The following is a 21,985-nucleotide window of genomic DNA, read 5'->3' as shown; positions in this document are numbered from 1 at the left end:
GGGCAGATGATCCGTCACGCCGTCCATGCCAGTCCTTGGGAGACAGATAAGGAATGGATTTCATGTATCCAGAGTGTTACGGAGACTTCCATGGAGAACAGTGGGCGCTCTACCCCTTATTCGTCTTATCATGCTATAGGGCGGAGCTGAGGTCCTAGACTCCCGGGACCACGCTTTCAGGGGTATCAACAAATAAACGTTATGACGGCATAACTAGGGGGTTTGTTAAACTTAAAGTACCACTAGCAACGCGTTCGACCCGCTACATCAGGGTGCCGCGTTACGTATCGCGATCCATAAGCTTGTGGGTTGGCGTGGGGGCTAAGGAGTGGAGCGCATACATTCTTCCACACCAAGCGTTTAAACTTGGGGTCCAATCTTTGGACGTCAGCTTACTCCTAGCCGTCCTTGGCATCCTTTCGTCTTTTTTCCAGCATAACCGAGACTTCACATGTTGTCTATGGCACCCATCCGAGAGATGCTGAGATGCAGAAACTCTTCCTGCCTGCCGCCACGGGGCTGTCAACATGCCAGATGACAAAACGACATCAACGCATCATCCCCGTGATTGCGCTTGCCTTGTTGTTGGCACTGTTCTACCTCGGAGACCGCTGGCGGCCATCGTGGTCGCGCCCGCCGTCGCCGCCGCCTGAATTCTATCCTTTCGAGACCGCGAGCGCATTCTTCCCCGTCGCGCACGACGATGTCGCAAACAAGACCATCGAGGAGCTTTGCGCTTCCTTCCCCCACCACCTGACGCAGCGCATCCAGCCCGTCCTCAAAATGGGCCACGGGGAAAACCGCGACATGATCGATGCACAATTCCAAAGCGTATCGGCCTGCTTCGGCGCGGACGAGCTCCTCGTCTTCTCCGACCTCGACGAGGTCATCCACGGCCGTCACGCCATCGACATCCTCGCGAACCTGCCCCGAGCGTACCGCGACAACGACGCCGAAGGCCACGAGAACCCCGACTATGCCAACTACGAGGCCATGTACGCCCTCTCCCGCGAGGGCAAGTTGACCGTCGACAACGATCCTGCTAGGGGCAAAAACGGCTGGCGCCTCGACAAGTACAAGTTCTTGGCCGAGGTCGAGCGGGCCTGGCTCATGCGCCCAGGTCGTGACTTTTACGTCTTTTACGAGACCGACACATACATCTCTTGGGACAACATGTTTCGCTTCCTCTCGATGCTGGACCCGCAAGCTCTGTTTTACATTGGAAGTCCGTCCCCCGGACGCCACGACGAGCAAAAGAAAGTCGACACGTGGTTCGCTAACGGCGGGCCTGGGTTTGTGCTTTCCCGAGGCGCTATCGAGAAGCTGCTGGGGCGCCGATCGTCGCCGATCCACGGCCAGTTCATCGATCCCCCATTTTCGCTTAGGTGGCTGGACCTGTTGCGGAGCGACCCGTGTGGGGACTCGATTCTCGGCTGGGCCATGTGGACCGCCGGGGTGCCCCTGAGTGGCTTCTTCCCCCTGTTCAATCCCTATCCAGCCCACGTCCTGCCCTACACGGATCGGATGTGGTGTCAGCCGTTCCTGACCATGCACAAGCTCAGGCCCGAGGACATGACGGGTCTCTGGCGGTGGGAGAACGCTAACCGGAAACTCGGACGGCCGCTTCTTTACTCGGACCTGTTCGTGTTCCTCCCGGTTGCAAGCGAAGATGTCCGGTCCAACTGGGACAATACCCTCTGGGACCGTCTTGCTCCGGGCCATGATACCAAAGCGGATAGCCTACAGGCATGCAAGCAGGCGTGTGAGGACAGCTCCGTGTGCATGCAGTATCACTGGCAGGGTGAGCAGACGCAGAAGTGCGTCCTGCAGGCTTTTATGAGTCTTGGGGTAGCAAAGAATCCGGAAACGGTGGAGAGGAAAATTCCGATTGCAGGGGGCGATCAAGGAAAGGACGGCGCTGGTGAGGGGGAAGAGAAGTTTGAGATCGTCAAGGAGGATCTGAGCTACACGAGCGGCTGGCTCAAGGCGAGAATCGACCGCTGGGTTGAGGAACACGTGTGTAAAACCCCCGATTGGGTCTTCCCGAGTATAGAACGCCACTACTAAGCATTACACCAGAATAGTGTATCGTAATGAACAGGACACAGAGTTCTCTATTATCTTAGGCTGTTCACAACAGGACTTACTGGTACCTAGCTTGAATACCAGAAAGGCTCAGAGGCTCCCATGGCCACTGCTCCGAGTCCTTGGTCATGCCCAGGTGATTTTATTAGTATTCATGTGTGCCAATGGTCACATCATGTCCTTGACCATATCAGTGTGCATCAATACCCACGATGATGAGTTTCACCAGCGTCCAGTTGTTTTGGTGTCACGACATGCACACTTTATCTAGTGTGCATAGGTACTACTATGATACTATGGAGTATGGATATGAGCGAAGCAGTCACCAACCCGCAAGTTGGATATCTTGAAAGAATGCTCTTTATCCATCTTCATAGGTGATAAGTGAGATATGCGACGTAATGGAAAGCATACACCATGATATTAGTAAGTACGGATACATGTATGGTCATAACAGTGAGGTACAAGTAGGTTTACCAAATTCTCTCATCAGGGGCAGCCAGCCAGATATTCTTAACCAATCTGAAAGTCCATCGCTATGAAGAATTGAAGCTACCTAGGTATAGTACACGCCGGTAGGCAACAAAAGAAATCTTAATCCCATCTGGGGACGCTCATGCATAACTTGAAAAAGACCAGACACTTGCAGAGAGCTATCCATTGCCCCTGCTGCTAAACACCACCTCCGGGGGAAAGGGAAGGAACTAGGCTCTCAGGGTCTCAATGCGACGCTATTGTGTTCCCTAGTGTCTTTGAGACCTCAATAAGGTTGTTGGTGGGAGTATGATCCGTCGTTCGCGACGCCCCTACTCCTTGTCGGCCGCCGGCGCCTTGTACGAGGAAGCAGGAAGAATGTTAATCATCCTCTCGGTATTGGCGCACGGAGTTGTCCCCGGTGAGCTTGTCGAAGAGTCCGGGGTTTTCTGACCAGAGAAGCCATCCGATGACGGCGTTGATTCCGGTCCGGTTCTATGGAGATTCGAGAGTCCAGAATGATTCGGAGATCCTCGTATCAGGGGGCGCGCCACCATCACCCGAGCTCTCAACCAGACTAACGAAACGCCATCTCCAACTAGGTCATCGATACTATCCAGTCTATCCCCCTGACCATTGATATTTGCAGTCACTATTGCCGGCTGCACAACCATAACCACTGAACGCTCGCGCTGTCTCCTTGGTGATTCTGATGGCTCTTCCTTAGGCTGGGGAGACGAAGCATCCGGGGTTTGTGCGCGACACAGTGTCATGAGTTGACTCGATGATCTGAACTCCCTTCTCTCGAGCTCTTTGTAGCTTAGCAGGCGAAGGGGTGTTACACGGGACCAAAGCTTGCATGAAAACCTCAGGGCATCGTCGATCATGTCGGTCAACATTCGTTCGAGCTTTTCGATGCCGGTTGAGTCCTGGTCGTGTAGTAAGAACCGTGCAGCCCCACCAAGGAAGCGCTCCTTAAGCTTTCTCGCATAGTTCAGCCGTGACTCGACAAACGTCCTGCGCGACTCGTTTCGGCCTGCAGCTGCGACGTCCTTCAAACTAAAACCGCCGTGGGCAAACAGCCTCATCATCTGAGACCGCCAGTGGTGGGCTGCTATTCGCGAGCTTTCTTCCTGAGCTGTATTGTACAATACATATGTCAGCATAGTTCTTGCTCAGCAGAAGGCCAAGGAGAAAGTTTACCATCGGTGAGCATGTGGACAAGACGCTCCATGTCAGGCTTCAACGGTAGCCCGAGCATGGATAAGCCGGCACTAGATGACGGCATCAAGGACGTAATCAGAGGTGGCGGAAACTGCGGACTTCGCGGCGTTGGAGTTGGACCGGGGCGAGCGGGTGCCACGGAGCTAAAGTTGCTCATGTCCATGCGTAAACCAACCGCCGGTATTGACTTGGTTGGAACAATGCCCGGGCTCTCGAGAGGGCCCAGGGATGTTGCGACGAATATCCAGAACGGTGAGGCAAGGATCTCGGAGCAGATAAAGTTGGCTAACATGCCATTAAGGAGCGTATGCACCCCCTCCTGACCGCCGGTAACAAGTTCTGGTGGCAACACTGTTGGACCCGTCATCCGGACAAATGCCTTGACCTCGCCGCAAAGCTCCTGGAGCTGGAGTGGATGTAGTCCGCTTGCAAGTCGGTCAGAGTCCTGGTGCCCAAAGGTCCGCGCCCATGTGTTCCACCCAGCATCCTGATCCTCGAACCAAGCCGAGATCTCTTCGTTGGACAGCATGCTCGGGATTTTCAGCGGGTGAGCACTCGCCAGGTCCAACAGGTGCTCTCCCATCTCTTGAATTCGGGCCTCATACTCGGCTTCTTTCCGACGAAGTCCCTCGCTCCATTGACGCGCCCGACGGTCGTGATGACTTTTCAGAGCAGCAAACTTGCGAATGAGATCCTGATTCTGGGCCAGCAGCTCACGCTCAGTACGCTGTAACGCGGCAACACGTTGTTACAATCCGCGGTTTTCCTGCAGCAGTTCACGCTCGGAAACCAGGGTTGTGTGTTGAGTCATCGAGTAAAGAAACCTGTTGATCCGATCATCCGCAAGTCCCCTTTCAGCACCCTCGATGTTGATTGCTTTGCGGGCTGTAGACTGCGACCTCTCTCGTTGGCTGCCAGCGGGCTGGCTTCTGCTTCGATCGTTCGTCTCGCGTCCATCATGGGTACCGCCTGGCTTGATCCTCGATTGAGAGTTGGAGCGGAGATGGTGAGAATGAGTGAGGGAACGGTGGATGCTCTCCACTAGCTCTGCTGCTGAGGGAACAGTGGTCCGAACCAGATCGCCAAACTCGACCACGGTGGAGCTGGGCGTGTCGGGTCCCTCATCCACGACCTGCAACGTGAGATTGGACAGCGGTGCCAGGGGCGGACTGCTTGATGCGTTCTGGGCTTGGTTCATTTCTGAAGTTGAGCTTTGAACGGCAGTTGGCCTAGGACTGTTGTTGCTGGGAGTTGCAGTTCTGGTGTGCGAGTTGCTGTAAGAGGAAGCAGAATCCCCACGGAGAGTCAGAACTGCATCCTTCCGAAGTTCCATTGGAGACAGGGACACGGCGGATACTGTTGTCACTGTTGTAGTAGGAGCTTGCGGAGGCGAGTTGCCCAGCATTGCGAGCAGGAGATCGGGTTCTTTAGTTCCAACAACTTTGAGGCTAGATCTCCTAGAGTTGAGAAAGAGTTGAAATCGTTCGACTGGGCCACCATCAATATTAAAACGGCAGGTTCAGATCATCACCAGATTTCGGGGCTAAACACCCAAGAAGCTGGGACGAGGTTGGGCTGGGGGCGGACTTGGGGCCAAACCACTCGCTACTTGAGAGGATTCAGGAAACGCTCCTTCCTTGGGCTACCATCAGAAACGCAAAAACGCACTGTGCCTTGTGTAGCTTATCGGGAGACATGTTTCGAGCTAGCGCTAAGCACCTTGTTGTCTAAAGTGCGAGAAGTCGTAGCCGCCAAGCCACGGCGACTCGTGAGCCAGCTGGGCTTGACTTGCCCAAACAAAGCTGCATGCTTGGGGAATGCTGTCACTACTTGTACCGGCATGACCTCAAGGAGGCCACAGAACAATCAAATCAGCATTCCTGGGCTCACAGTTAGCCAAGGCTAGCCAAGGCGTGATGCTCCCTGAGGATTGGCGCTGTGGCGGCTGACGGCGCTACAAGGGGTAAGGTGGCTGGCCACGTATGTCGGGGTTCAACAAACTGAAGCCCAATTCGCTCAAACCAGTGGTGGTCTCTGCGGCCCAGGCCAAGACTTGAGCAACAACCTAAAACAGGTTGAACGGGTCTGATGGTGATTTTGCGAAAACTCCATGTGAGATATCACAACTACTCGATTAGGTATGGATAATGGAACTGACCAGTGACGTCTTCATATGAGCCCAGAAAGGGGCACAGCCTGCACAGTGAGCGGCCATACGGTGTTCTTTGAGCCTTATTTACCTAGGTACCATCAGGAAAGTAGTTAGTGCCTCCGTTAAGACCCCTCCAGGACAGTCAAGGCAGCTCACTTGTCCCCAGACGACGGAGCCAGCCAAGTCGTATGTGTTGCTTTTCCGGGAACGGTGTTATGGCTGGTTGAAGATGAGAAGTCGCAAGACTCGCTCCATGTCCGTATTTCGAATATATATCATGTGTGGATGTCAGTCAGCGCTAAAAACCGAGGCCCAATCCGCTCAAGTGATCAGACAGAAAATGGTGCAAGTTGCCAGTGACATTGTCACGTAAACCGCAATGCCAAGGCCTGGGGTTATGCCAACCGGGTGAGTGCCTATACACCTCAGTGTTAGTCTATCGGACCAAGCACTGGCCCCTACTCAAGTTGTAATCCTCCCTACCGGGGGGTACAGCAGTTGCTTCGCTTAGGGACAGGCTCATCGTGGCGGAGGCCGGTTGAAGTCATGTACTGATGTTATTCTAGCATGAATATATACAAATGAAGTCTTTCGTTCTGATAGCCATTCGAATTGTGCCCTTGAGCTCTCAGTGCCGGTCGAAAACCGAGGGATGGGCATTCTTGACAAGCATCTGGGCATACTCGTCAAACCACTCCCCGGCTCGCGGCGCACCTTCCATACCGCATTGGCCGTCGCTTTCGCCGCCTGGCTTCACCCAGACGAGAGCGTCAACAACCGTGTTATTGGTCTTGGTAGTGGGTGCCGGACCAAAACCGGAGGGCGCAACGTTGCACCATTCACCCCTGAAAAGTGCATGTGGTCAGCGGTTGCGGATTACGAAGAGGCCAATCCAGGAAAGATCAATGTCATGAGAATTATAGGAACTCACCATTCCTTTCGAGCGCCGGGAAGATGGACACGGCCCTGGTCGACGATGAAATGCGCGGGGAGGCCCTCGGTCTCGAGGAAGGGGGCAAGCGACGTGGCATAATGAGACTCGTCCCAGGAGTTGCTCCACTCGGTGTAGTTTTCGCGGACGGTGGCATTGAACGGGTTGTAGTTGGAGACGTTGGTGACAAATCCGCGGATCTTCTTGCCCTCGCCGGCCAGCTTCACAACCTCGGCAAACTCCTTCGCGGCCAAAGGCAGGTTCTGATCCCAACCAAGCCATCCGCCGTGGGCAGCATCCATGTAGAGGTGCACATGGTCGTACTGCAGGCTGGCAATAGCATGCGCAATGCCCTCGCGGTATACAGGCGCGGCTTTCGCGCACAGCTCGATGCCCATGTTGGTGACCAGGTTGGCCAGAGAGTCGGGCTCTAGGACGATGGCGAAGGTGAGGTCCTTTGCGGCAGCGACCTTCTCAGCGTAGGGCTTGATGAACTCGCGCTTGTAGATCCCAAGCCCGTCCTGGTCGCTGTGGAGTTCGCCGGCACTCTCGCCAGCGCTGCAGTCGCGGTCTGGGAGGTTATAGAGCACCAGACCGACGATCTGCTTCTTGCGGGTCCGTCTCTGCTCCGCCCGTGCGGAGGCAATAGCATCGTCGATGTTGACGAGATCTGCTCGCCTGGACACCCAGACGAAGGTGCCGACTTGCTGGACCTTGGATACCTTCTTGGCGTTGGCTACATCGCCCTTGGCAAGGAATGCTCGCTTTGTCTGGTCCAGTTTGGCAGCCCATTTCGGATTGGCAAATGGCGTCTTGCCAACAAAGGGGTTCACATCACCCCCGGGCAAAGGCTTGCTGCTGGGGGCTGCAGACACGATCTCTCCGGCCGAGAGGGCCGCAAGAAGGACGGAAAGACGCATGGCGTATTGGTTGACTGTATTGCAGCGAGCCAAATGAGTCCAAGCGAGGGAAGGAGACCGTGGATCGCCCAAGGGTCAAGGGACGAACTGGAGCTCAGCAGTGCTGTAGACAGGCGACGCAGCGGACTCGAGATCTCCATCTTCATCGGCATGGCTTGACAGGCACTTTATACATGGCACCTGGCGTGACGGAACTGCAATCCCCGTTCTCGAACGAGGCTCCTCGGTGTTCTGTTGTCGTTGTCCAAATCACTATGGAGAAGGTGAGGTTAGCCAAGCAGGAGACTGCCCAATGGCGCCGTGATCGAAGTTGCGGCGACCCACCGGGAATGGCACTGCAAGCAGGCCCATGCAAGCTCTCGTCTTGGCTTGAGATGCGGCTCCGGGTCCGTATCCGAAAACCCGCGTCCCCAACGTCCCAAACGGGTAATAAGGAAACATCCCGCCGTACTACGGGGCGCTCAAAATATCGGGGCGATGGTTGGCGCTGGTTTTCAAGGTGTCGGTGGTGCCGGGCCGTTAATATGATTCGGTCCTGCTAGCGAAATCTGCTGCTGCTGATGATACTCTGTCCCCGCTAGCGATACTCTGTTCCTGCTGGCGTACTCTGTTTGCATCAAGGCACCCTGATCCTAGAGAGATACCTTAGATACAGTACAGTACCAACCTGGCTGGAGGCAGGAACTCGGGATATTTCTTGAATGAGGAGCACAGTTGGAATGGAACATTCAACCTACCTACCCGGTTTCCAGCCTGATCTCAATGACACCATCCATGTCAATTGTCAGAGCGGGCTCAATGTTATAGTACCTCACTGGTTCACTGCCACTCGTCATGTGCGAAAGTTTTTTTTGATATCGGCTGCCCAGTCGACGTCAGTGTCCCAGCAGACTGAGCAGAGAAAGAACCTCAATTGAAGGGATAACTCATGTAAGTGAGCTGACGTGATCTCTCATCTATCCATGTCAAACGCATTTAGGAAATTGGAGTCAAAACATACGAGCCTGGAGAGGTGCTTTGAAAGCTCAAGTCAGCCACGCTCCACCCGGACGATTCCTCGAGAGTCGAAACCGCGCGCTCGACTTGAACAAGGGAAGGCGCAGTGGATGCGACTCTGCGGGGCAGTGGGGCACCCGCCCCAGAACCAGCGCCGAGGAGCGCCCCGCCACCTTGATCACATCAGGAACCGGAATCATGACTAATGCAGACAAATCATTCTACCCGTCGGCCCGGCCGACAGTGACATTTGAACGTGAAGCGAATATCACAAAGATCCAGGTGTCGACTTTCAGACCTCCACGCTCGAACCGAATGCGCCCATCGCTGATTATCCTGTCGCAAGCGGATCCCAGCCGGCCAGACACGCACCGATCTGCAGTCCCCCCTTTGCTCGACCTCCGATAGCGCCGACTCGCCAAGTCACTCCTCTCTCGTCATGCCTGCATTCAACTCTGTACAAGCACAACACGACGTTCGATTACCTTCCTTCTATTCACCACGCCCGAGAGCACACGATACAAGGGACAATGATGGAGATGTCGAGGGAGCCGAGTTCTCTGTTTCTGACAACAACCCCGCTTCCTCGGCCACGAAGGAAGATGGGCCATCAACAACAAGACCACCCCCGCCGTCATCTCTCCTTTCGCCAGCGTTTACGCCTCCCTCCACTCCCGGAACGGTAACGCCCAACAATGCCGGCCTTTCCGTTCTGTCCGTACCGCGCGGCGTCCCTGTCGACAGCTCAATACCTACGGGCGGCTGCGGCACTAAACAGCCGAAGCTTCTCGAAACGCTTCCAGAGGTTGAGTGCATAGTGCGCGCAAGGATACCTACAACGACAGGCGCCGAAATGTTCCTCCACTTGTACACCAATAATGTGGACAACAAGGAACATCTGGCCATCGTGTTTGGCGGTAACATCCGCAGCAAATCCTTAGATGCCGTCAGAGAAGGCGAAACCGAGATGGACCGGCTTGTGAGAGGCGCATACACGGGCCGCTTATACCCCGGGAGAACGACCAGCGGGCTGTCCGCTCCCGGGACACCCGACAACGGCGACGGTTCTCAAGCAGCTTCAGGGGAGCAAGAAGGGCAGTTGGCGCCTCTTGTCAGGATACACAGCGAGTGTTATACGGGAGAAACAGTGTGGTCGGCGCGCTGCGACTGTGGAGAACAGCTAGATGAGGCGGCGAGGCTCATGTCTCTGCCCGGCAACAAAGCTGGCGGCATCATCATCTATCTGAGACAAGAGGGGCGCGGCATTGGGTTGGGGGAGAAGCTTAAAGCGTACAACCTCCAGGATCTGGGCTCCGACACGGTTGAAGCGAATCTCCTTTTGCGTCACCCCGCTGATGCGCGCAGCTACGGCCTGGCCACGGCCATGTTGCTTGACCTGGGCCAGAAGGAAATCCGGCTGTTGACCAACAACCCGGACAAGATCCGCGCAGTCGAGGGTCCGAACAGGGAAATCATCGTCAAAGAGCGCGTCGCCATGATACCACTGTCGTGGAAAGGCAGAGGAGGCTTCAGAGCGCCCGAGGTGGAGGGTTACTTGAAGACAAAGGTATGTCTGACACCGATCTTCATGAATTTGAGTAAACGCTGACCATCGCCTTGATAACAGATCGAAAAGATGGGCCACATGCTAGATCTGGGGAGTTTACCTCGTTGACTATGGATATACCTGAGACTCGTCACTGCTGTACTCAGCCTGTATTTTGTATTGTTAGATACCTCAATTATAGACCGCAGGGCTCTCTTGGATAGTAGCCCCGGATGTTTTGAAACAACCGATAGAACTTTGTCTTAAGACATCGTGATACGTGATTTCGGCTGAAGAACACCAAAAGAAGTATTGTACCTAGGTTCCTGGTGCGGTGCTTCCCAAAAAACAGCGCCTTATCGATAAGACTGCAGCCGCATTTACAGCAGCAGCGCCCCTCCAAAAGTTCCCACGCGTCGCGCGACTTCTCGTGTTCCCTCGCTACCTTAAATCCATCTTGGAACCTTAAATCTCAAGGTCGTTCCTGCATCATTGATGCCTTCACCTACAACATCAGCCCATCCAGGGTTCAACTCTGCATCATGAGAAACGACATCCTCCGCCTCTGGTTGGTGGTGCAGCGCCATGCGATTCCTGAAGTCCGAGTCGTCTTCGCCGTGAAACTCAACAACGAACCGACGATTGCACATCTGCTCGAACAAGTCAACGAGATCATTCCTCTCGAAAGTGGCGACTGGGGTCTTGAGGATTATGCTGTTGAGCTCCGCGACATTGATGGCCGTGGATTTGAATGCCTGCATTTTCAGCAAGTTTCCGCAGTCTTGAAGAATGACGAGGAAGTCTTGTGAGTTAGCCGATACTCGCATCAGCCCAATAAACCTACTAATGCTCGTTGCAAACAGCATTCGTTCACTGGTCACGGATGACCGGCGAAAACGCCGGCTAAGCGGTCGGCACCAGATCTCGCGGGACGGCAAGCACCTGATTGACGGGGTAGCTTTTGGACGCCCGCGACTGAAGGCGCCAAGGGACCGTCCTCCCGTCAATATTCCGCCGCTGAAGCGCCGGAGAATTGCTTACGAAACCGAAGAAAGCGACGACGAGGAGCCTCAGTTTCTCCTTACCGAAGCCGGGGAGCAGGGTCAAGACGACGGACGAGCCCCGAGTCGCACAAGGTTTACGAGTCGCACAAGGTTCAGCAATGCAGATGACGGTGGTTTCGAAGGAGATGAAGAAGATGAGGACGACGAGTTTTTAGACGAGAATAGCGAGAATAGCGACGGGGATGCCGACCTTGACGGGGACGAGATCGACCCCTCTGAGGTTGACGAGGAGCTTCGAGATCTTCTATCCGACAATCAGCAGTATCGGGATGCGCATTCCAAAGAACATACGGACGAGCAAAGCCCAATGCCGAGCAAGGAAACGACTAGCCTCCCGAACCAGATCCGCACTAGCAAGGCTACGGCTCTGAGAGCGGCTTTTCCTACAGCCCCAGTTGACACTTGCGAGACGGCGATCATCGCCTGCAACTATAGCCTGGAAGAGGCATACGAGTGGATGCAGCGGTATTACAAATACAGCCCGGCTACTACCCTTGGGACCGTACTCACGTCCGCCAACGCGCCACCTCCAGGGGAGAAGACGGTAACCGAGCAAGATGATGGTGAAAGTGATAGCGGAGCGGAAACTGATGGTTCCGTCGTGAAACACTACGACCAGCACGGCTTTCCTAGCGGGTCAATTCTGGATGGCACCGCTTCAAAGCAGGTTGCGGAGGCGCTGCGTAAGTCTGGACATCCGGTGAAACCACCAGTCCATACCAAGTTTGACGAAACTCCCGAGTCCAATCCAAACGAAGGGGGTGGCGAGCTGCATAACACGACACACAGTAGCAGTCGGTCCTCTTCTGCTGCGAGGCTGCCCGCCAAAGCAAACGAAGACAAGAGTGACGACGATGGCGACAGCGGTCCAGAGGTCATCTCCTCGAAGAAGCCAACGATCTCTGCCGGAGCCAAGCCCGCCAGCAGCGACCGGTCCTCTGTCGCCAGTGATGCGGAAAGTGATAGCGAGAGCGATGGCAGCAGCGAGAGCGACAGTGAGGACGGCAGCGAGAGCGGCGACAGCATCGACGGCAGCGACAGTAGTGACGGCAGCGATGAGAGCGATGGCAGTGACCTCAGCGACAGCAGTGACGACACCGACGGTAGTGACGGCAGCGGTAGCAGTGACGGCAGTGACGACAGTGGCGACACCGACGGCACTGACAGCAGTGACGGCAGCGATAGTAGTGGCAGTGGAACCTCAGCCAAAGCTGGCGATTCTCCCGGCAAGAAGGGCTCCTCCCAAGGGAATAGAGGGAACTCTAGCCACCCCTCAGCCGGGAAAGCGGCCACATCTGGTGCCAGCTCGCTCAGTGCAAACAAAGCCGCCTCTCTCCGTGAAAGATCCGCCCCGCAGCCCTCGATTGAGCCTGAGAGCCGCCAGCCCGTCCCGACTCCGTCAGAGACGCCAAAGCCAGTGCCACCTAGACAAGGGAAGCTGAGCACGCAGAAAAGAAATGCTCGTAGGAGGGCAGTTTTGAGAGCGCAAAAGGCTGCCCTAAGGGGGGAATCACTCCCACAATCAGCCGATGTGCCCAGTGGTTTGTCTCAGGGCCAGGCTCAGGACCTTCGGGATTCTATCGCCGCGAAGAAAGCGTCACTGCTCCAGAGCCTCGATGCATGCGTAACAGAAGGGTTACTCCCACCGCAGTTCGAAGAACAGGCCAACGGCGAGTCAGATGCGGGCCCGATTCCTCCGAACCTGTCTGTAACAGATGGCCAAGTTCCAGATGCACAGCAGGCGCCGCAAAAAAACCGGGAGGCCTGGCGAGACAGTGTCGTATACCGCGCAGTTGAGTGTTGCCATGATGGTGTGGAGCTCAGCGAGCCCCCCTTCCCCTTCGTTCAGCGATGGGATCCACAGCAGCAGTATTACCATAAAGGCGGACGTCCCAAACGTAAACAACGCCATCAGGCAGGGTTCTCTGATGAGGAGGGCACTCAAGACGCCAAAAGAAGAAAGCAATCTGATACCCGTGATCCGAACGGTCGTCAGGACCATGATCTTGGTTATGACGACACAGTTTTGAACTACGATGAAGAAGAGCAGGAGAGCCTGAGGCATGCGAAACAAGAGGCGCTGCAAACTGCGGATGAGGATGATTTACCCCCGCTCCCAGCTGATATTTCAGCTTTGCCTGCCCTAGAGCCCGGCAAAGTGGAACCCGGCATGGTGCTCACATGGAAGCAGTGGGTGCTTTCAAAGGCCACCAACTGGCAGCCACAAGTATCCAACCTTACGGGCATTGTGGCTGCCGTTCCGGATGATGGCTCATTGACTGTCCGTCTCGCCAAAAGAGATTGGAACCTCGACCACAATGAGAAGGTGTACGACGAGGATGGCAACAGAATCTACGACAAATTTGAATTGCCTGGAATGGATGAAGAGGAGGAAGAAGTTGAAGAAGGATTTCGGACTCTTGAGATCAAGGATATGATTGAGCCACGAATTCTCGCACCTATTTCTCAGATACCTGCCCCTATGCCTAGCGTTGAGCAGCCAGCTGGCTCCCCTGGCAAGGACTCAACCCCTGACGCCGTCAAAAACACCCAGCATACTAGCGACAGTGGATCTAGGACGCTGAGCAACGAGGTGCCAGTGGGACGTGAAGCTGTATCCCAAGAGATTGACACTGAGCTTCCAGCGACCACTAGCCAGGGCATCATCTCGGAGGCAAGCCAGGAAGTGTCGCCGCAACTCCCTGATCCTTAACCTTTGCCCGGTAGCGATATCTCGGTTCCGGAGGATCGACGGCACGAAATCAGCCTCCTCAGCTGGCTTCCGGCAGGATATTGATCCTTCAGTCAGGAAGACGTCGCCTTTTGATCTGAGCAGCCCATCGCGACAACTTGAAGAAATGGCGCAGGAGGCTGCTGCACCGTCATCACCGGCCTTGCCTGCGCGGAACCAAGACACTCAAGAATTGCATTCTCTTGCGGCTTCGACTAATGTTGACTTTCAACCGATATTTCTCGAACCGTTCAACGGCTTTTCCGATGCCACCGAGGACCCGAGTCAAAGGAGCGGGATCTCATACCCGAAATTGGATTTGCCACCTTCAGACACGGGCAGTGCTCACAATGGGCGGCAATTTGATCAAAGCTCCAATTTCGGCGACCGCTTCTCTAACAAGCCTGAAGACAGTGATGCGAGCAAGAACAAAGTCACTGGAACATCTTTCCGCCATGGAAGCGACAATGATCATGGCACGACGCCTCAGAAAGACCCCACTAGACGTAAACGGTCTCCTTCGGAGTCGTCTGATGACTCTTTCCCATCCCTGGCCAAGGTCTGGGTGACCGCCTCAGCCAATAGTTCACAGTCCCCTGTCAACCAAGCAGCCAAGTCTTCCATGAAGGCGAGCAAGCGGCGATTTGCGTTCGATTCTGGAGACGAGGACTCGACGCGACGGTCTGACGAATCTGAGTCGTCCGAAGATGGCGATGACGGCCCTCAGCGCCGCCTCTCAAAATTGGCGCACAAACTGGTGGACAAGCCCATCGAGAAACCATCGCCCAAAGAGAAGGCATCACTGAGACGGGATACGAGGCCGCCCTCTTCCGCTCCCATCAAGACCGAGCGTGCATCTCCTACCCCGGCAACTCGTGTCTCTAAACCCACTCGTCCGAACAAATCTTATTCTACTCGTTCAACCGAGTCGGCCTTTGAAATTCCCGAGGGTTCCCAAGTCGTGTCGCTGCTGACTAGCAGCCCAGAGCCCGAAGTTGAGGAGCACTATGCCGAAGATAGCATCGATGAGACATACGAGGAGCCAGGAATGCCGAGTGGCTCCGGCTGGGTTAGGAAGTCGCGGGTTCGCCGTAGGGGCAGCGGTGTGCCAGCGCCAAATGCTGCACAGGAAAGTCCGCCCAAGAGGTTTGCCTCCTCGCAGAAACCCGCCGTCACTGGCAATGGGGAGAAGCGGACAAGTGCGGTGCTGAGCTCCCTGCTGCGAGCCAAGAAGAGGACTTTGAACATGTGGTAACTTAGTTCCTTATTTGGAACTTACTTAGGGGGGGGGGTCATCTGAGCTCTATCGACAACGGTTTGAGTATGCCTGGGCAGCCTGGCTAGGCATTTTCATTCTGCTTGGAGTGTTCTCAGGATTTCCAGGATGCGTGGCCTTCTCCTGGTCAAAGATCGATCAGGCCAAAAAAGTTCTCGAGCCTGGGATTTCTGTAATTATGTACTGAATAGCAGCTAATCAACCACGTGCCGGTTTGTGTCACATATGTTCAGTTATGCTTAATACCACGCAGGACTGGCCCGCTCCGAGTATTGTACATAAGTCTTCTCACTGTTCCTCTTCAAAGATTTACGTGATTTGTATAATCACATCTAGTACTAACAAGGCCCGGTATCCCACCAACACCATTGTACTTACACACCGCTTCCGGCCTCCTGCCTTCGGCATCTGCATTGGGATTGCAAAGTCCCTTTCCTTCCGAAGAATTGAGGACCTAGTGACAGAGCTTGAAGTTGACCCGTGCAGGTGCTACATCTATCAGAGGGACACCAGAGTCGGAGGAAAGTTGCCTGCTGACGACAGCTATGCTTGTAAACAGTATAGATAGAGGTGGACAGCAAGTGATTCAACATGAAGCTGCTTGCGACGGCCGTCACCTGTCTAAGGATGCTAATGGAATGGAGAGCCCCGATGGTCACTCTGTGACTGACTGCTCAACGTCGTTCATAGTGGTATGCCCAGGGTGGTGATGGTCTTACGCAGTAGAATTCATGTTATGACTCGTTTGCTGGAGGAGTCAGGGACTAACGGTGGCATGGCCTTGCTTGTCTTGGATCATTGATGAGAATTCTCGGGCCTGCCCTCAATTCGATGGATCCTTCTTCCTGGTCGGGTTCAGGTGATGGGAACATCTCCGTTGGCAACGAGCATTCCAGTCTGAATTCCCTACGGCGGAAAGTCACAGAAGGGCGAGAGCACTCAGGAAGTCATGACAATTAATTGCAGTGCCTCCCACTCCTGAAAAGTCGCGCATGCCGCTCCGGCAGCACGACAAATTGCGCGGAGGAGAGAGCCTGTGGTGGGAAACCAGATAGTTGGGACCTGTAGTTGGCATTCATGGACCACGAACTTTCGGCAAACCGACCCTCGGCTCGTGCCTGCGCTGATGCGAGCGAACCCCATCCTGTCCCGTCCTCCATGAGCGAGCCGAAACTTGCTTTTGCCAGTAACCGACGACGCCGTGTATTTGATGCTATGGTTCTGCAATCATCGAAATCCCGACCGTCACGCCTCCGTCATAAATAATTCCAGTTGCATGGTCACGGCGTCAGATGTGCCGCATGCAGCCAGCAGTCCAGGGATAATGCACAAAGCCACAGCCATCGTCCATCCCACCAAGAGACCCCGAGTAGCAGACGACGCCAAAAGAAAAGCCAGCCGTTTATTTCTCCTTCTTGGGCTTCGCACCCTTGACCTTCGCCGTACCCCGCAGGGTCTTCTGCCTGTTCTTGCGCTGCTTGCCTGTGTTGGGGGAAAAGCGGAATGTCAGCGTCTGCCATTCCAGAATTCCGCATCTCCATTGCCGTGCATCGCCATATGCGCCCATTGGGGAAACACGTACGCTGTTGTCTGCTCGCCCTCTCGACCTTGGTGGCAAGTCCAACGCGGACCAATCTGTAGTGGGGCTCGAACTTCTTCATCGCCTCGGGGGAATCGTAGATCAGGGCGAAACCGGTGGTCTTGCCGCCACCGAATTGTGTCCGGAGGCCAAACACGCTGACCTGGTCCTTCTGGGCCTTGTACATGCCGGCGAGCTTGTCGCGGAGCTCATCCTTGGAAATGTTGGCGCGGTTCGGGTGGAGGATATCACTGAACGCGAAATGAGCGCAGAATTAGTGAAACTGTCTTCAACGAGATTTCGACGGCTCTAATCCGTGAGGGCATCCGAAGGGGGAGCAAATCCGGGCTTGCGAAACTGCTGCCTTCGTGGTGATATAGTCGGGCCACCACAGTCGCACAGTTTGACATGGGCAGGATGGGGCGGCAGAACAGGGGACTTGGAAACTCACACGACCATCTGCTTGCGACCGAGCAGAGGGTTGCGGATGAACTTGCGCGTGCGCAGCGTGACCGGAGAGTCGGAGTCGGCCATCTTGGCGGGTTGATGGCGGTCGATGTTGCGATAACTTACTCGATCCTCGATTCCGGGAGGTTTCAGAGTGGGATTTTCCCTTTGGTGTTTTTTGCAGGCGCGGCTCCAGGGTGGAGATCAGAAAATTCCGGTCCCGAATCGCTTAATTGGGCGCGAGCCCTAATGTGAGTTTTGGCCTCAATTCTGAGGCGCAACCCGAGCAATCGATAAGTGCACGGGCCAACCCGCCATAAGGGCCCCCGCACAACGTTGGCTTTGACTTCATTTGTTGAGAAGCCCAACTTGCAGATTGCGTTGAGCGGTTCATCAGAAGCTGCCTGTCAAACACTCAATTTGCATATATGTATAGGGCTCGCGTCATTGTAAAACGGCCCGTTCTGCATAGCTTTTGACGGTACTGCAAAATCCTCGTAACTCACGGCAAATCCTCGTTGCCTGCATGCGTCCAAGAAACTCTCAAAGGTCGTCCTGTTTCTCTCAGTCGCAGCAATCAGTATCGAGATCCCCGGCGAAAGACGCGCTAGCTCCGACAGCGTCGCAACAAGAGGCGGAATAGCACTCGCATCATACGTGATGTCGGCTCCGAGAACCGTGTCTAGATCGGCCAGCCCTTGAGATACTTCTCCATCGCTGCCGCCTAAGTCCTGGCCCCAATTCAGCTCCATGACTGAGACCCTTTCGGTTCCTTCAAGACCATTGAGGATGCAGCTATCTGGCAGCATCCTCACAACTTCGTCCGAGCCATCCGACGCAATGACATGCTCCGACCCGAGGTACTTGGCGCAAAGTACTGCCAGATAACCCGTTCCAGAACCAAGTTCTAGGACGCGCTTGCCCTTGACGAGGGATGGGTTAGAGCAGAGGTATTGTCCTAGATGCAACGCTGCTTCCCATGTCCGCAGCCCTGTGGTGCCTGAGGCCGAAATGAGAAATCGGGATTCCAGAAGGGTAATGTGCGGGTCAGACGCGGCTGGCTCTGTCTCAAGAGGAGACAGGTAGTAGGTCACAGAATACCTCTCTTGCGCAGCTGCCGTCTCAGGCGGTAACGATAGCGAAAGCAGCCTTGACATGGCAGACATCAGGTTGTTCGAGATGCCCTGCACGGTCGGGATGAGCCGTCTGGAACGTTGGGAGAGCCGCAAGCTGCCTAGTACTTACATGCTTGTCCCAGTCCACTATTGAAGACTCGATCCGAGCAACCAACTCTTTCAGGATTCTCAGTTGGTATCTCTGTGGCAAGGTGGTCTCCTTAGCCGCGAACAAGCGCTCATAGAGTGCTTCCTGCACTTCTTCGTCGCGGAGCAGCTCGCCACTCGGGAACTCTGGCGCAGGCTCCAACTGTAGACATTGCCGGCAGAAGCGAGAAACCCTTGGGTCTGCCATTGTCACTAGGGGTGGCACGGGGGTGGTTGGACAAGCAGCGCGTGCTCCATTCACCGAGCTGGAGCGAGGCGAGAAAGCCAGGATGACCTAACTCACACCGCCTTTTTGGTCCGGCAGATCGGAAAGGCGGAGAGTGGCCTCGAAGACATCAATTGCCGGTGACCGTTCTCTCCTCCATCATCTTGCGAGGGTCACTACCGTACCTTATCTTACCAAGAATGCAAGATGGCACCTTTTTACGCACGCTGTCTTGTCCCAGCAGGCTAGTGAGGCCTGCGTACTGCGGTGAGTGCGACATATGGACCACCAGACTTGCAGGTTTGGGGACCTTGCAAATCTGACACCCTGTTGCAGTGTTGGGAGGTGCGCATGGCACAGTGGTTCGTGTCTTCTTGTCACTGCGTCACATGTCCCCGATCCCAGAGTTCCCTACGACTGCCTGATCGTCGCTTCCAAGTCCCAGGACAACAAGTGGATGGAACCTTCCCTCAACGCTAACAAGAGCAAAGCGCGTTACTATAACCCCCCCCCCTCTTCTCTCTCTCTCGCTCTCTTCCCTCTTCCCTCTTCCCTCTTCACCATCCGTCGGCCAATGGGCCACGAAACAACCTAACCCAGGAATTTGCGAGGCAACCGCATTGATATCCCAGCCAACGGCCTCCAAAGCAGAGCACAGAGGAGTCTTCCACCACCCGGGAGACAGCGAAGTTCGAATCCTTACCAATGAGGACACCACAAAGTACAGCTTGTTGCACCACGCATGCGTGCGTTGTCTTGGCGCGAGGAACACGAGGAACGATGCCATGCGGTGTCCAGCTTGAGCAATCCATACATACTACTCGATACATGTAGGTTACTCGTAAGTATTAACATTCATGATGAATACGGACCAGACCAGACTGCACCGCCGAACTGTCGGAGTGGGAAACCCCACGATAATTTTTCCCATCCTGCATAATGCACGCACACATGACTAATTAACACTGGATCTAGACAGACGAAAGGAAAAGAGTATAAGCGGTCAAGCAAAATAAATGGCTACCGGAGCCAGCCTCAGGTGAGCTCCGCTGCTAGTCAAACCGTCCCCGCAGCCGGCTGCCATATGGCCCACTGGTCGCTGCCGAGTCCAGCATCACACCTGGCATCGCCCTTCGGCCCGCCCACTGTTGCTAGCTTCCCACAGAGGTCCCGTTGGTGCTGTGTTACCTCGCGTCTGCATCATCAGGATCAACAGTAGCTCGGACGGCAGCAAGGTACTAACGCACTCAGGGCTACCGGGCCGGAGATGGGGACTGAAAAGTCGGGCCAAATGGCTGGCCCAGATCCCAGGGCAGACACACCTTCTGGAAGCTGGCTGCTGGCGAATGAGATTTGAGAAAGCCCCTGCGAGAGCCGGCTGTTCACGAGCCATGCCTGATTCAGTGATTATGGATTTCCAAGTTGAAAGCAGGCGACTCCCTCGGTAGCACATTCATTGTCGATCTTAGCACTGGCAGTTCCCACCACAGAGCCGAGCGCACGTGGTCAATGGCTTCCTGCCACAGCCGATTGCGGGTCCTCGGCGTGTCCGGTAACGGTGGTGCCGCTGCTGGTGCGGTCGGGCGTGCCGACATGTCTGTGGGAGTGCGAATGACCGGCGTGACGATGCGTATGGGAGTTGCTGGTAGAGGGGTCGCTGAGGTAACCCGCGGCAGCAGCAGCCATGTTCTGCGAGGGGTGATGATCACCACCCGGTCCCGCACCGTATGAACCGCCTTCGTGACCGCGGCGGGACGTTTGGGACTGGGACGACGTGTAACTGGCCAGATCGAAAGCCGCCGGCGGGGCCTGGCTCTGGAGGCTACTGCGGTCTTGGGGTTCGCCGAAAATGGCGTCGGCACTCGAGTACCCGTCCGAGGTTGTACGAGATGATGGCGAGTGGTGGCCCGACAGGCTGCTGGTAGTGGAAGGGGGGTATGGGAGGCCCGTGGGTTCGAACCCGCCAGCATAGCCCGCTGCCGTCGCCACGTCGGCCAGTGTGCTTGCTGTGGGGGTGGATGCCGCCGATGTCGTGGATTTGATGGGTGGGGGGTAGATCAGCGTCGAGGGCCGTCCCGCCGGGTTCGGCAGGAGCCTGTCTGAAGAAGAAGCCGATGTGCTCGGTAACGGCAAGGAAGCCGCAACACCCGAGAACGAGAAGTTGGCAGCGTCAGCGCCGGCCGGGTGGGTAGGCCGTGCCACCAGGCTAGTGCTGCTGTACCCGCTGTATGGACCGTCCGTGTCCATGTACATGCTGCTGAAGGACGGTTGTTTCGCCCGGGCCCCTGAACCCCAGTGGCCGGGTAGGATGCCGACTGGCTCCTGGCCCAGAACCGGCTGCGGTGGGACGCCGAGGGGGAAGTCGAGTTCGTCGCCGTAGGGTGCACCGTACGCTGGCATGCCAGGGTAGTAGGGCTTGCTGGCCGGTGTGTAAGAGTATGTTGACCCACCGCGGTACGAGGCGAAAACGTCGCTGGATCCGAGAGTTGGGACGTCCTGTCCGTAATGGATGCTGCTTCCCACTGGCGTCCGGTTTGCGTAGAGCCTGGCGTCTGACACACTGTAGGTGAAATTCCCGGGGTCGTTGCGCATCGGCGCTTCCCTCGAAAGCACCTGTTGATATTGACGTCAACACAAGAACATCCAGGGGGTCGGGTGACAGGGGCTAATCAGGAACAGTTGAACATACTCGTAGGAACTGGCAGGGCTCCACGCCCGCGTTCTTACAGTTGGAGCATGGCTGACCTTGGCCAGTGTCGCCACTGCATCGGATCTTGCGTTTGCGACAGCGGCCACACTGGAGAAACAGAAATAGTAAGTACCTCAACAGTTTGTATCAGGGGCAACGCGCAGGGGGTTATCTGCAAGCAGTAGAGACTGCCTGCAAAATGTTGCCCAATCGAACACAACAAGCCAAAGCACGCTGGGAAGAATGTCCCAAGCGCCTCGGAAAAGAACACAAACAAAAAGCGTCTGGATGTAAACAATGGGGGTGCTTGGCGGGCGCCTTACTGCCACAGCAATCCGCTTTCTTTGAGGCGTCGAATCCGAGTCCAGCTGGTGATCTGTCAT

General features: G+C 55.5%; 9 protein-coding genes across 9 annotated transcripts; 4 read left to right on the top strand and 5 right to left on the bottom strand.

The window, feature by feature from the left end:
- Window positions 1–534: 534 nt before the first annotated feature.
- Window positions 535–2,067, top strand: N656DRAFT_707668 (glycosyltransferase family 31 protein; the record flags this gene model as incomplete). The annotated part of the gene is made up of 1 exon (XM_064811447.1): window positions 535–2,067. One exon carries the CDS (start codon window positions 535–537, stop codon window positions 2,065–2,067), a length of 1,533 nt encoding a protein of 510 aa, XP_064670991.1.
- Window positions 2,068–2,515: 448 nt separating this feature from the next.
- Window positions 2,516–5,205, bottom strand: N656DRAFT_844341 (uncharacterized protein). The gene is made up of 3 exons (XM_064819136.1): window positions 4,574–5,205; window positions 3,763–4,510; window positions 2,516–3,697 (listed from the first exon to the last, which is right to left on the bottom strand). Exons 1-3 carry the CDS (start codon window positions 5,186–5,188, stop codon window positions 2,892–2,894), a joined length of 2,169 nt encoding a protein of 722 aa, XP_064670990.1. The 5' UTR covers window positions 5,189–5,205; the 3' UTR covers window positions 2,516–2,891.
- Window positions 5,206–6,563: 1,358 nt separating this feature from the next.
- On the bottom strand, window positions 6,564–7,786 carry N656DRAFT_788930 (glycoside hydrolase family 6 protein; the record flags this gene model as incomplete). Its single annotated transcript, XM_064816736.1, has 2 exons — window positions 6,564–6,780; window positions 6,867–7,786. The coding sequence occupies 2 exons, from the start codon at window positions 7,784–7,786 to the stop codon at window positions 6,564–6,566; spliced, it is 1,137 nt and encodes a 378-aa protein (XP_064670989.1).
- A 1,155-nt stretch (window positions 7,787–8,941) lies between these two features.
- N656DRAFT_844339 (GTP cyclohydrolase II) lies at window positions 8,942–10,540 on the top strand. Its single transcript, XM_064819135.1, has 2 exons — window positions 8,942–10,349; window positions 10,410–10,540. Exons 1-2 carry the CDS (start codon window positions 9,222–9,224, stop codon window positions 10,455–10,457), a joined length of 1,176 nt encoding a protein of 391 aa, XP_064670988.1. The 5' UTR covers window positions 8,942–9,221; the 3' UTR covers window positions 10,458–10,540.
- Window positions 10,541–10,870: 330 nt separating this feature from the next.
- Window positions 10,871–14,105, top strand: N656DRAFT_797291 (uncharacterized protein; the record flags this gene model as incomplete). Its single annotated transcript, XM_064817615.1, has 2 exons — window positions 10,871–11,133; window positions 11,192–14,105. 2 exons carry the CDS (start codon window positions 10,871–10,873, stop codon window positions 14,103–14,105), a joined length of 3,177 nt encoding a protein of 1,058 aa, XP_064670987.1.
- A 145-nt stretch (window positions 14,106–14,250) lies between these two features.
- Window positions 14,251–15,378, top strand: N656DRAFT_797290 (uncharacterized protein; the record flags this gene model as incomplete). Its single annotated transcript, XM_064817614.1, has 1 exon — window positions 14,251–15,378. One exon carries the CDS (start codon window positions 14,251–14,253, stop codon window positions 15,376–15,378), a length of 1,128 nt encoding a protein of 375 aa, XP_064670986.1.
- A 1,429-nt stretch (window positions 15,379–16,807) lies between these two features.
- N656DRAFT_681558 (uncharacterized protein) lies at window positions 16,808–17,512 on the bottom strand (the record flags this gene model as incomplete). Its single annotated transcript, XM_064810562.1, has 3 exons — window positions 16,808–16,881; window positions 16,982–17,229; window positions 17,430–17,512. Coding segments are annotated over 3 exons (405 nt in total), but the record flags the coding sequence as incomplete, so codon positions are not given.
- Window positions 17,513–17,832: 320 nt separating this feature from the next.
- N656DRAFT_707352 (uncharacterized protein) lies at window positions 17,833–18,895 on the bottom strand (the record flags this gene model as incomplete). Its single annotated transcript, XM_064811426.1, has 2 exons — window positions 17,833–18,609; window positions 18,671–18,895. 2 exons carry the CDS (start codon window positions 18,893–18,895, stop codon window positions 17,833–17,835), a joined length of 1,002 nt encoding a protein of 333 aa, XP_064670984.1.
- A 1,524-nt stretch (window positions 18,896–20,419) lies between these two features.
- Window positions 20,420–21,985, bottom strand: N656DRAFT_767753 (uncharacterized protein; the record flags this gene model as incomplete). The annotated part of the gene is made up of 3 exons (XM_064813576.1): window positions 20,420–21,526; window positions 21,603–21,710; window positions 21,926–21,985. The coding sequence occupies 3 exons, from the start codon at window positions 21,983–21,985 to the stop codon at window positions 20,420–20,422; spliced, it is 1,275 nt and encodes a 424-aa protein (XP_064670983.1).

Source organism: Canariomyces notabilis, assembly GCF_033297395.1.
Source record: "Canariomyces notabilis strain CBS 508.74 unplaced genomic scaffold N656scaffold_8, whole genome shotgun sequence".
Lineage (NCBI taxonomy): Eukaryota > Fungi > Ascomycota > Sordariomycetes > Sordariales > Chaetomiaceae > Canariomyces > Canariomyces notabilis.
This window is presented reverse-complemented; position numbering and strand designations above follow the sequence as displayed.

Excerpts from the sequence above, each read along its gene's own strand:
- N656DRAFT_844339 (XM_064819135.1), top strand. The coding sequence starts at position 9,222 with ATGCCTGCATTCAACTCTGTACAAGCACAACACGACGTTCGATTACCT. Across the intron at positions 10,350-10,409 it reads AGGGTTACTTGAAGACAAAG|ATCGAAAAGATGGGCCACAT; the intron begins GTATGTCTGACA and ends CCTTGATAACAG.
- N656DRAFT_844341 (XM_064819136.1), bottom strand. The coding sequence starts at position 5,188 with ATGCTGGGCAACTCGCCTCCGCAAGCTCCTACTACAACAGTGACAACA. Across the intron at positions 4,511-4,573 it reads TGACTCAACACACAACCCTG|CGTACTGAGCGTGAGCTGCT; the intron begins GTTTCCGAGCGT and ends GCCGCGTTACAG. Across the intron at positions 3,698-3,762 it reads TGTCCACATGCTCACCGATG|CTCAGGAAGAAAGCTCGCGA; the intron begins GTAAACTTTCTC and ends TGTACAATACAG.